Raw genomic sequence first — 13192 nt, 5'->3', positions numbered from 1 at the left:
TCGAAGCAGGAGGGGGAAGGAGGGGAAAAGCCTTCTGTAATTACACAGCTTTCAGGAACGGGCTGGAGGCCCTCGCCAAAAAAGTGTCAACACCTCACAATCAGAAAAATTTATTTTCATTTTATGCTTAACCCATATTAACTCAACATTATCATCTTTCTTTGTTAACATTTGCAGAATATTAAAAGCCTGGCTTCTATATTAATACAGATCTAGTTAACCCCTTTTGCCATAGAGGGGATTTTGTTTAACCTACTGGCATTTGGGTTTGCTAATAAGTAATTGCACACATTTTGGATAATGCACGCTATTACGGAAGATGAAATACCTGAAGAATAAAATCTTAGATGATTGGGAAACATTCTCTCTGAAACACTGAAGTGATTAGAATGCTCCGAATGGAATACTCTGTTGTCCCCAATGTCACCCTTTCACAATATTGATGGGAAATATTTATTACCAAAGGCTTTCTCGTTTATGAACCACTTTGACATGCTGGATGAAAGTTTACTTTTCTGTTTAAGAAAACCAGGGAATTTAGAGCAGGGACCTAACAGCCATGTTTTAGAATTATGTACACACCATTACAGTGTCTCAAAGTACATGTATGGTTCTAAAATAACAGTCCTTGGTTTCAGAATGGCAGGAGAAAGTGGTTTGAATGGTTTGCTATAAATGTTGGTGAATTGTGATGAAAAGTAAAGAATTAAAAAATACTAAAACCTATGGCTTTATTCTCTCATTGCCATACTTAAGGGTAAAATGTAAAATTTCTATATGAAACATTGCACATAATTGGCTCCTTTTGATGTGTGGTCATTGTGTGTGACCCATTTAACCCAGAGCAGTAACCAGTGAAAATGAAAGAATCTCCCACTGTCCCTCACAGGAGTGAACAGAAACACTGTCAGTAAACTCTACTGTTATCGAATCGGTTGCCATGGCTTCCAAGAATTGTTGTGATTATATATTATCTCACTTTCCAAACTTTGACTGTCAGTAACCTCAGATTAACTGAGAAATAATGATTATATTGAGCCATCTCGCAAAGATAACATAGAGTGAGGGCCTTCCATCGGTTTTCTAGGAAGCAAAGTTAAACGGGCCCGAAACTAGTTCCCTTCGTGTAACTGACGTGACCGTCGATCATCAGAACTCTGACATCATCAGAGGGGTGCTGGCCACCCCTGACCGATGGCAGGAGCTCACCAGCTGAAGCACCTCGTTTTCACTGCTGACCCCCCCGAGTGTGGCGGGAACCGGGGGCTGCCAGTGGTGGTTTCTGGATCCCTGTCCCACATTCTCCACACCTGATTAAAAAAAAAAAGCGATGAGGAAAATCAAGCCGTAGACTAAAGAAATCACCAACGGTGGTTTCATTCTTAGAAGTAAGTGACTCTTTCTTGACTTCTGATACATCTTTTAAAACGTTTGTTTTTTCATTAGCATCCGTACCCTTCCGAAGAGCAGAAGAAACAGTTAGCGCAAGACACAGGACTTACAATTCTCCAAGTAAACAACTGGTGAGTGACCCGAAAATCAATGTCTTTCTCCCGTGGCTAAAATGAGATTTCTAAATAATTGTTTTCTTTTCTTTGTTTGTTTCTGAAACTGATGAAATTGAGGAGGATAACTTCTGTGTTTCTACCCTGAGGTGGGAAAGTGGTGTGTAGGGAGAGGAAAAGGTAACTAGGTCAATGGTTTTTGAAAGATGGGTCCCTCTTCGTTTCCCCTCTCCCTCTCTTTGCCCCTCCCTTGCTCTTCCTCTCCCCCTCACGTTTCCCACCTCTGATGCTTTACAATTCTCTAATTGAACCACAAATTCGGTTCAAGTCATTCTTGTTGAAAATTGTGTGTGTGTGTGTGTGTGTGTTTGGGGTTATTTCCTGAGCAGCCCTCGTATGGAATTATCAGTGCTGGGAAGGTTTCTTTTGTCTGGGCTTTGAGGGGTGATGTATAGATGCCTGCTCTCTCTCTATATATATGTATGTATATGTGTGTGTATATATATATATATATGTATATATATATATATATATATATATGCTAAGAGAAATGTATTTACCCTAATTTGGTTTTAACACAGGAAAAAAAATTTTTCCCATTCTGAGCTTTGTGATTTGGCAGATTGCTCCTGTGGAGGTGCATGGACCGTCCCCCTTTGTATGTGGCTTAGAGGGTAACTGAGGAAAAGGAGGGGCATAGGATTAAATAAAATGATCACAGTGGCCAGGAAATGATATAGGAATTACTTATCAAAATACTGGCCCAGGCTTTATCAGCAGCTTAATTTTGTTCAGTACATTCTTGGGGTGATGTTCAGATTAATTGAACTGACAGTTCTCTTTCAAAATTCAGGGAAAGTATTTGCACGGATTTCAGGCCTTATACAAACTTAATTACATGGAACTCCATTTTATCATTCTAATTCCATGTAGCAGAGGTTGTATTTACAAATGAGAAGTCTCTGCCTTTATTCACAGCTTTCCTTAATATATTTATCAAAGCAGGTTCATTTACAAAGTGCTCTATCTGTGGGACACAGGCAGGCAGACATTAACAAAGCTTTTAGGTTTATCAGGCTCGCTGCCTGATGAGCTACCCGAGGGTCAATTGATTTTGTGGTTCTGTGATTCATTTTTTTCTCATTTTTCTAGGATCACAATGAGAGACATGCTTGGAGAATTAGCCAGTTTGTCTGCCTTATCTGTCAGGCAATTTTTTTTTTTCCCAGGGAAGTCAAGCTACTTAAATTGGCCACAGGAACTGCCGTTATCTGACTTTAATGCACCCTATAGTGTGGATAGCATTTCAATTACACCAGTAACCAAAGCTTAGCTGCAGCCCTTTTCATGCCTAGTGCTGTACGGAAAGTGATGTGCCTACCTACAGAAGCAGAAAATTGAGTTGCCTTGCTTCTGTCAGGGTGATTAATGCAGAAATAAACTGCTAACCTGAAAAGAAAGGCAGAAAGAACGGATAGACAATACAGACTTGAATTCACTTTAATTTTCTCCTAAAGATTGGAGCTATGTACATTTAAAGATACCCTTTAGACCAAACACTTGGAATAAAGGCTGTAATCTCCAGACATGGATGTATATGTGATTATACGTTGATAGGAGCCTCGTAGTGTAGATACATATATCTCAACATATATTTTTTCATTTATGTTCCTAGCACAAGCTATCAGTGGTCTAAAACAATAAGAGAAATACATTCTGTGTTACCTATAGGAGACTTACTTGCCCTGCACATTATTTGATAACATGCTGATTACCAAACCAGGCCCCTTTGTATACGATGGTCCTTGATGAAGTTAATGTTGCTTGAGAATCACAATGTTTGTCAATTTAGAACAAGGTGAGGGAGGTTATGGTGGGATTTGGGGGAGAAATGAAGTATTTCTATGTTGATCTTTGACCTTGACTTTTGATCTTGCTCTTTTTGAAAGGGCTGTTCTGTTTCGGCCGTTTCCTGTGCTTTTTTGATATAGCCATTACATTAGAAGAGTGAGAGGCAAAAATCCTGTGTCTAAAAATGAGCATTTCTCACAGTTAGACACCTGGCGGGAACCTGGAAAGAGATCCTTGTTTTCTGAATTCCTCTGAGCCCCTGGGCATGTACAGGAGTTCTGTCGGCCTGACAGTTTAGGATTCTTGTTTCTCTGTTATTTGCCGCAGAATGCCAAGGGTTAGGATGTGCCAGTCTGCTGCACGGAGATGCTTTCCATAATATGGCATAAACGTTGACACCTACCTCTCTCTGCAAAATAATTCCATCTTCCTAATTTTCACACTTGCTTCTGGAAAACCCTCTAATCCTGCCCCAAGGTCCAAATCTTAGTTACCAGCTACGGTAACTTTGATAATAAGGTGTGACTCATAAGCACAGTGCAGTGAATAGCCCTAAAAGACTACCAAGAACTTCACACCGGGACTGAATTTCTGGGGCTTTCAGAAAGAAATTTAAAAGAGAACAGCAGCTACTTTCGCACATCTTGAAACTGTCCAAAGCCTTGATGAAGTCAGCTTCGAAACAGAGAAAGCCCTTCCAGTGTAATTTCAAAAGGCTTCATAATCGCTGTACTTAAGTGCCAAGTGACGACTAAGAGACATGAGAAGAGTGGACTATGAACTATTTCTCCAAGCCCTGAGAGCTCTCAGCAAAAACACACAGGCACCAGGGAGCTGTTCCTCTGCCTCAGTCACTCACCTCTACTGGGAAATAAGACCCACTTCTCTGATTGAGGCCGGGACTCAGGCTCGGGTGCTGTGAGGCAGGTGCCCAAAGAAGTAGAAGAGTCTGGAGGCACAGAGACCAGAAAACCGTGAAAGACTTCCTGTTGCAGTCCTGCTTCTCTTTTACCTCTTAAACTAGAAAGGCCAAGCGAGGTCGGGCAGCTAAGTGGCACTGTAAAGTAACGTCTATAGTAACAAGCAATAGAACGTGGCTCCGGACACTTGACGAGAGCAATAAGCAATAAAAACAGAGATGTTAAGACCAGCCAGTAATTTTAGAACAAATAAGCAAAAAGGAAGTTCAGGAGATAATTAAGGGAATTACAGAGTGTTTTATCTTAGCAGTCAATGTTAGAAAGTATCTTAATGGGCTTTCCCACTGTATTTACAGTAAGGAGTATGCATAAAAGTGGTCATACACCAAATCAACATGTGATTTCAGGAAAAGAGCAGAGTTGATGACACAAAGCCATTTTTTTCCTATGGGTAGCCTCACAAGTCCATAAATAATCAGTCTCTAATTAAGACCCTTAAAAAAATGATATCCAGGTCTTCAATGTAGGCATTTAACTTCTAAAACGAATCACAAGGATTAAGACCGGCTTTCTATGCTGGTTAGCTGGTGGACAGTCGAATCAGCTGTGAAACAACCGAAGTGCGTGTATTAGGAGAGAAGAAAAGCAAGGAAAGGAATGTGTCTCTTCAATCTGAACAACTAACCTCTTCATGATGGAGAAGCAAACCTGGTGTGATGTGGCTGAATCTTCATTAAAACTTGAAGGGTAATAGAGCATGGTAAATAAGCACTTAGACACTAGCACCAGACCCTGTGGTGTTAAAATTCTGGGTCCACCATTCGTCAGATGTTTTACCTTCTCACTTAACTGCTTTAAGCCTTAATGGGGACAGTAATCATATAAAACCTATATATCTGTAAGACTTCAAGAAATGCTGCATGCTAACTATTCAGCACAGTGCTGGAACACACAATAGATGCTATTGTTAAAGTAGTTAAAAATAAGTAATTGTAAAAATGAGAGAGAAATATGATTATTTCATACAATAATATCAATAAGGAAGTCATTAAATAGCTTGCAGACTAGAATGGAGATTTTGTTCAAGGGCAAATAGACATTTAAGGGGAATAAAATTCTGGAGGAGACAACTTACTGTGCATGGTTTCTGTATTAAACAAAGATAGACTTTTGTAGTTTCTCAGATGATTTTTTTTTTGTAGTTCTTTGATGCCAGGGAGGTAAGATTAGGGAGTCCTAGGAGGTAGTTGGTTTCAAAAAGCTGTGGAAGATAGACATTTTGAAGGAAAGTTTGAGGTGTAAATGCTCTGGTATTTCCTCAGGAGGCATGCTTATAGCATTCACTGACAAAAGACTTAAAAAATTTTTTTTTTTAATGAGGAAGTTCTTGTTTGAATAATTTGTTTGGATACATTTGTACATCTTTGACAATAGTAATCATTGAAATATGGCAAAGTTTAACTCTGACAATTAAAATCCCTTAAACTAAAAGTACTATGAGAAAAATAATGACATTTCCATGTTCTCATGTAACTTTTAAGTTCCTACTTCCAGGTTAATTATAAAACTCATGTCACCGCAGTAATTATATCCTATCTACATGCCAACAAGCGAAATCCACAGGGTGACTTATTGACAGAATACAGGTATACTTGGAATAAAGGACTTACTTTCTTGATAGGCTGTCTCCAGGGCCCCAAATAAAAATGCATGAAACTTAAATTTCAAAGAACTCTCCAGTTGAAGGTAGTTCAGAGACTTCCTTTGTGTAGTAGATTAAATGTCCTTGTATGGCCCCTCGAACTAAAGATATTAAATGTCTGCGTCCTGTTTGCTCCACCTTTTCATCAATGGTCTTACAACACTCTCTTTAGGTCTAATAGCTTTTAATAATCAGACCTCCACTTTGTAGAGCTGCCTCACGGAAAGGCAGAGTTTTGTTTTACCAGCTTCAGTTTGGCCACGTTGATGAATTTTTCTAGAATGTATAGGAGCTTGTTCCGTGGGGGCTAAGGCACTGTGCCCGCAGAGTTACCTTGGGAATCAGTTTCTCTTTCGAGCCTTCTTCCCTCCCCGCTTCGGAAGGCTCATTAACTACCCAGGTGACTGGTTTTCTTATGTGGAAACGGAATGATGTGGAGAACAAAAGAATTTGTGTGCGAAACATGCTGTAGGTTAAAAGCACTCTGGAAATAAAAGGGGGTATTGTGAGAAGAACTTCCCGGCCTGACTCAGGTTTGGACAGGGACAGAGTGGTAGCCTAGGGAAAGCAATCTTTCTTAGGAATCCATCAGTCTGGATAAATTTGGGAGCCCAGGTGCTTTTCTTTGCTGCTCACACTTGAAGGGTAATAATAGTGTTCTAGGTGGGTTTCGAGACAGGGGTCAAGGTCAGGCCCCATGTCGGTGAGTCCCCGAGCCCAATTTGAAGCCTAATTCGTAGGAGGCTGGGTAAGCGGGAAGAGAGGTGACACCTCTTTAAGGCACAGAAAAGTCTGTTCAAAGGCTTGTATGTTGACATTGCACTGCGAGGAGAGCAGGCACTGGGAAACACGTAGTATTAGGACATCAAGAGTAAGCTGGGGATCGAGTGAAATAATTTTGTAGTAAACGTATGGAATAATTGGCCAGTAGTGCAGGAAATCTAAATGAGGTACGGAGACAGCTGGACACTTTTATCTCAAGAGAGAAAGGATTGAAGGAGAGAGTGATAAACCAGGGAGGTGGAGTCGAGATAAACCTAAAGGGAACATGCCTGCTGGACTGAATATCCTTTCTGCTCAGCAGTTTCCACCTCGGCCATTTATTAAACACATAGCTGCCGTCTTTGGTGATTATTTCCAAGTGACATCTATGTTGATGAATAAAAATCCATTTGAATCTTAAGTCAGATTTGCCAGGTTCATTGTCAGCCTTGAATGTGCTGAAGCTGCCGATGCTGAGGAAATGAGTACAAACAAGCCTGCTTGTGAACTCCCTTTTGGGGAGCTGGAGGTGACATGCTTCCCTCTCCCACGGCACTTTATGCCAGAAAAACCAGGACCACGGAAAGAGGCAGAGACACCAGGGGGGGTGCGGGGCCGGCAGTCCCCATGAAGTCTTCTGCTGCAGCTGAGTGTGTTCTTACCGACAGTAACTCATGGGGTGGAAAGAACCGAGTCAGTGTCAGCAGTGGGGTTTCCAGGCTCTTTCCACCTCCACACAGGTTCCCATCACTCTGTCTCCATGGTCATGTTGTCATTTCTTAGGGCCCTGCAATTATGTCCAAGAGGAAAACCAAAAGGAGGTGGGAAGAGAGACTAAAAGACGTGAAAAGAAATGCACGCATGATTAACGTTTAACCAGAGGGGTTGCCCTGAAATTTAAATGGATTTCATTTTGCTCTGTCTACAGCAGAGGCAACTGAGGGTGATCAGGGCATTAACACATGACATACCAATTTTGAAAAAGAGGGACCGTCACCATGTTTTCACTTTTCGAAGCAGATTCGTGAACTTCCCCCAATGATCTGAAAAATGGGGATATTTATTGCACCCAGGCAGCTGTGCCTCCAGCCCATTGCCATGTCACATCAGCATTCCTAGACACCTTCTACCCTGTAGAGGTGGGAGGACCATTCCAGAAATTGAGATTCAGTCCAAATTTGGGCAAGCAGCTGTGTTAAACAAAGGGAGTAGAGGGAGAGAGAAAGGAAGGGGATGCCAGCGAGTTACTCAAAGGGGAGGTTCACCGCAATCCTTTACATTCAATTATACCAGCTCCTTTGTGCTTTTCCCTCTCGCTCTGCAAAGAAAGAATGAAATATGGTTTTCATAGCAAGCTGGCAGCATTATCTCAGGATGCATATTTCTTTGCTGGGTTGGAATGCCAATAAGGGAAGAAAAAAAGTCCTCATTTAGAGGAAAGTACAGTGCTACAGAGAAAACACAAAACAACAAAAAAAGGAATGCAACAAGTTCCTGAAGCAGTTCCAAAAATGCCCCTTAAAGAAAATATTTAAATGAGAACTTTTTTGAAGGTAACATTTCTCATGCTGAAAGTTAGCATTTTTCAAAATTCTCTAAATATGGAGAGAACTTTGGCCCAAAATGCAGGCTATTTTGGATATTCGAAGTTTTAGAATTAGCCTCCTCTCTTTCATTGATAAAGACAATGAACTCCACAGACTAGTCCTGCGTCAGGCACCAGGCTCTACCTACTTCTGCACTTCATTAGGCCAGTATTTGGAAGAGAGACAAGGTTCGCTCGAGTAAGTCCTTTATCCATCTCCATTGGCATGATCTACATGGTTTCTCAAAGTAACACAGAAACAAAAGTCTATATTTCAGTGGGTTGCATGCTTTAAAGTAGGGTGTTACTGACTTGCTATTTACTTATTTTTAAAAAGGAAAAAAGTGAAGATTATTCACTAAAAATATTACAACATTATCCTATAGCAACAGATTACTTTAAGTATTTTCTAACTTCAGTCACAGGTGGGCGAAGCGGTATTTTTTTAAAACTGTATTTTTAAAAAACATTTAAAAAAAAGGAATTTTCAGATTATCCCATAACTTATTCCTAGAATACAGAAAATGGAAAGGGGTTTATAAATGCAAAGTTTAAACAGAGTCCTTAAATTAGAAGCTATTAAAAGGAAGGTAAAAGGATAGATCAGAATATATCGGTACCATGTTGTTTTCTTTCCCTACAATTGTTACTCGTAAAAATAAGAGTCTTGGTGGCTACAGCTTGGTTCTTAATTCTCAGTCATTTTTACCACATTGGTACCTTTTCCAGTAAGTTATTTTTCTTCACATTTTCCTTTAGCCACAGCATCGACTGTTTTTTTTAATTTATTCCAAAAATGTACTCTGAGAGAAATAAGTACTTTATGAATAGTGTTTAGACCAGAGCTTCATTCACCTCACTCATTCATTCCTGCAGTCAGTCACTAGAGAGAAAGCAGCTTTCCAAAAATTACTTAATTGAGAATCTGCTCTGTTAATGAGTAGATGTAGGTCCTATTAACCTCTTGATCTTAAGGACTTGTTTTGTTTTCTTTGCTGTTGTTTTCATTGTGTTGGATTTTTTAAGAATTAGAGAGCCAGCGTTGGCGAGGTGGCACCTCCCAGTGCTTATCTCAGAAATTCTCGCCAATTCATGACACTCAGAACTATTTCCTCTATTCTGGAAAAAGGAAAACTGGTTTTTTATGCACAAAATTATTAGAAACTTGGGTAGAAAAATACAGAGACTGACTGGTGTGTGTGTTTTTTTAAATTTTGCTTTCTTCACATTTTTTTTCTGCTTCCTTGTTTCATTATGATAACGGAAAACCTCAGTTTTTGTGCATGAATCAGAGTCACTGTTGCTGACTGATTATTTATTTATTTATTTTGGTATTAACTTTTAATTTTATTGCCAAAACTCTTTCTTCCTTATCTTAGAGCAGTCACCTTTACCATTTAAATGTTTACTTTTCGCATATGCAAGTTTAGCTGTTATCAATATCTTTCACTATTGAAATGGCTTTTATGATCCATGGAGTTGTTTTTTTTTAATTTATCTTTATTGTTGAAAGTATTACAGATATCCCCCTTTTTTCCCTTCATTGGCCCCCTCCACCCCACATCCATCCCCCCCCCCAGGCCTTCACCACACCATTGTCTCTGCCCCTGTCCGTGGGTTATGCATATATGCTTAGAAATTCTGATTAATCTCTCCCCACCCACACCCACACCCCCACCTTCCCACTGAGAATCGTCAGTCTGTTCCATGTGTCTATGTCTCTGGACCTATTTTGTTCCTCAGTCTATTTTGTTTATTAGATTCCACATGTAAGTGAGATCATGTAAAACTGAATCAGGAAGAATCAGAAAACCTGAATAGGCCAATAACAACTGATGAAATTGAAGCAGTAATAAATAAAAAAACTCTCACAAACAAAAGCCCTGGTCTAGATGACTTCATAGGGGAGCTTTCTGATTCTTTAGGTTGTAGGGTAAGATAGTTAAATAAAAATTTTTCTAGCTTTTTGAGGTAGGCCTGCAGTGCTATGAACTCCCCTCTCAAGACTGCTTTCGCTGTGTCCCATAGATTTGGGGTTGTTGTGTGTTCATTTTCCTGACTGATCATTTAATACAGATTTGCAGCTAACTCCCTGCCCTCATCCCAAATAGTTAATTCTGCACTCTGGTTGCAACACATGCAAAGTTCTTTCTCTTTTTCCCTTGCAAGGTAAACATTGAAAGATATGAGATTTCCCGTCTGTCTTTAGATACAGCTTATCTTTTAGATAAGTCCCTGTGAGCTGAGGTTTCAGGCTGTTTAATGTCGACCTCTTGAGTTCCAAACTTCCTTAAAGCCTTTAGATAAGCAAAAACTTTAGCAGTAATTACTAAAGGAGTGCTAGAGACAGTGGATTAATCCCCAAAGATCTGGATTCAAATCTGCCTCAAAGCCCACAGGTGAAAAATCTCTTTAATGGTCTTGACTTAAAGGTTTAGCACAATTCTTGAGAAAGGACCAGGCCATTCCTTACTAAGTGTCTGTCATAAGCATGACTGCCAGATGATTCCTTTTTTCGTTATTGATTGATAAATCTCCTTCATAGAAATTCTCACAGATATCTGCATACTTTCACCTGTCTGATGGTGACGTTTTGTTAATTTCAAGATTAAACTGTCATCTATTTTAAACCTAGGTCTTGGATCTATCATTTCACATAAAAATTATGAAACACGGGACAGCTTTCTTTGTCTCCGAATATTATTTTCTAAAATTCAAAAAAGTACCCAGCAGTCAGTCTGATGATTAGGCTATTGTGTTGAATATAAGTAATGTATTGAATATAAGTATTGTATATATTGAAGGACTTCACTGGGCAAAGTGGTGTGTGTTGTTTTTTAAAACTGTGGATGTGATTCTCATTGCTTTATTGTCAGTGCAGTGGAAAGGACGCCGGGGTATTTTCAAATGCCCATGAGCAAAACTTCCTCTTCATGAAGGAGTGTACAAAGTAGCACAATGGAATTTGGTCCCAGCAGGTTTTGTTTCCTTTGTCACCTGAAGCCTAGAGTTCGATAGGGTACATATCAAATACCTTCTTAGCTGGGAGTTCGTAAATCCTGCTAGTCTTGGATCTGTGTGACTCAGTGTGGCCCTTCGCTTTGCTAAACATGCAGGTTTCCTGTTATCCCGTGATGTTCCCATGGATCCAGAGCTTCAGGGGTGTGTTTGGTGCACTGGGCTGGTGTAGAGGAGGAATGGGAGAGGAAAGTAGAAACTCCCTGCAGAACAGAGTAGTGAAAGTCATACGGGTGGACTTCCGTCGTAATTTTTTCATAATGAAATTACTAAAGCAGTGTCAGTAAACAGGAAACAAGTGAAGTGTAAAATAATTAGCACCAAAGGGAACGTAATAGGTTACTTATTAAAATCCATAGATGGATTATATGACCCCACCGGGTCCAGGGACCAGAGATCACATGACTCTGGGCCTTTTCTGAGGTGAGCACCCCAATGCACTTTGTCAGCTTACTAGCTTCTGACATTAAATAAGCTTCAGGTATGATTTATTGAGTAGCCTTTTGACAGGAGCAAGAAACTGAAATCTTCTAGCCTTGCTGAGCCTCGGCTCTGTTTTCATTACCTTCCCCAAGTATTACATTTAGTCAACCGAGTTATGTGTAGTTCTGAGAGAATCTCTCTGCTCCCAGAAGTCATTGTTCCACTCATAATAAAATTATGCTATCAATTTGCCACAAGAGAAACACTGAAGTTCACTAAATTATTGCCATGTGTTTTGCACTAAAGACAAAGTGATACCAATTAAAAAAACAACCACCCTTGGATTCTATTTTTTAATGGTGTGCGGGGAGGAGCGAGACTGGCTCACAGGGGAGGTCATGTCTCCCTTCCACACATTACAAATTTCATTTTCCTTAATTAGAAAATGGCCTTCATGGAGAATGAACAGGGGGTTTAAGTGGGGAAAGAAAAAAGAATGAAACCTGAGCTGAGCCCTAAATAATGTGTCAGAAAATGACAACTCGCCTCCCTCAAGACTATTTCATTTGAAAGATTTGCTAGGTTACATTAGGCTCAGATAGATTTTTCTGGAAATGGGGCCATAACCCACAGACTAAAAAAATGCCCCATTTCCAAAGCTGTGCAGATAAGTCAAACCCATACTTTGGTTCCACTGTGGTAACGAGTACTCCATAGCTCTCATTTAGGGGAACATTTCAGGATGCTGCATCCCTGGAGATCTGAACATTAGTTACAATGTGAGTGTGTCGTGTTTTTGGAATATCAGCAGGAACTCATATCCTGTGGTCGCAATTCATCATCTACTAGGTTAATTAAAGAGTGGCCAATAATTTGGTCTCAGAAGGAAAACTTTTTATCTCACACCCTAAATAAACAATGCCTGCCAATTCCCCGTCAGGTTGGTAAGGAAGCGAATTCGGAATTTTAGGTATGAGTAAGTCAGATTCCATTACAAGAGGAAATCTTTATACAATAAAAATATTCCCGGCCCGAGGCAGTAGTTCACTAATTCTAAATAGTACTTCTAATGACACAATTTTATTACGCCGTTGTGGGCAGTCCCTTGCAGTGTATTATAATGAATTGTATCTGTTCTGAGAAAAAAACAGGTAAAATTTCTAGAGAAAACTGGCAGTTCATGAGGATGATATGATTTTCCCAATAATACCAGCAAATCGTTAACAAAGAAAAAATAATATGAGCGCTTCCAAGAAACCCTTCCATTACCTGATAGAGAAAATGATTTTTCTAGGAATCACAACAGAGTAAAATTAGGTTTTTATGAATGAGAGCCCTCATTTGGGGCTATGTTCCCAAGCTAGTTATTGGCTTGAAATAATTTCTGGATTAGCTTTTTTTCCTTTCTGCCTTTTTAGAGACGAAG

General features: G+C 39.8%; 1 protein-coding gene across 8 annotated transcripts in view; it reads left to right on the top strand.

Moving 5' to 3' along the window:
- MEIS2 (Meis homeobox 2) overlaps positions 1–13192 on the top strand; it is a 197506-nt gene that overhangs the window by 137683 nt on the left and 46631 nt on the right. For all 8 annotated transcript variants that reach the window (XM_081158518.1, XM_081158520.1, XM_081158519.1 and 5 more), the window contains exon 9: positions 1447–1523. In XM_081158518.1, coding sequence (XP_081014644.1) covers positions 1447–1523 — 77 coding nt within the window. The remainder of the gene's footprint in view (positions 1–1446; positions 1524–13192) is intronic.

Source organism: Miniopterus schreibersii (assembly GCF_964146895.1).
Source record: "Miniopterus schreibersii genome assembly, chromosome: 1".
NCBI classification, from domain to species: domain Eukaryota; kingdom Metazoa; phylum Chordata; class Mammalia; order Chiroptera; family Miniopteridae; genus Miniopterus; species Miniopterus schreibersii.
The sequence above is the reverse complement of the archived record's forward strand: the minus strand, read 5'-3'. Positions and strand labels throughout refer to the sequence as shown.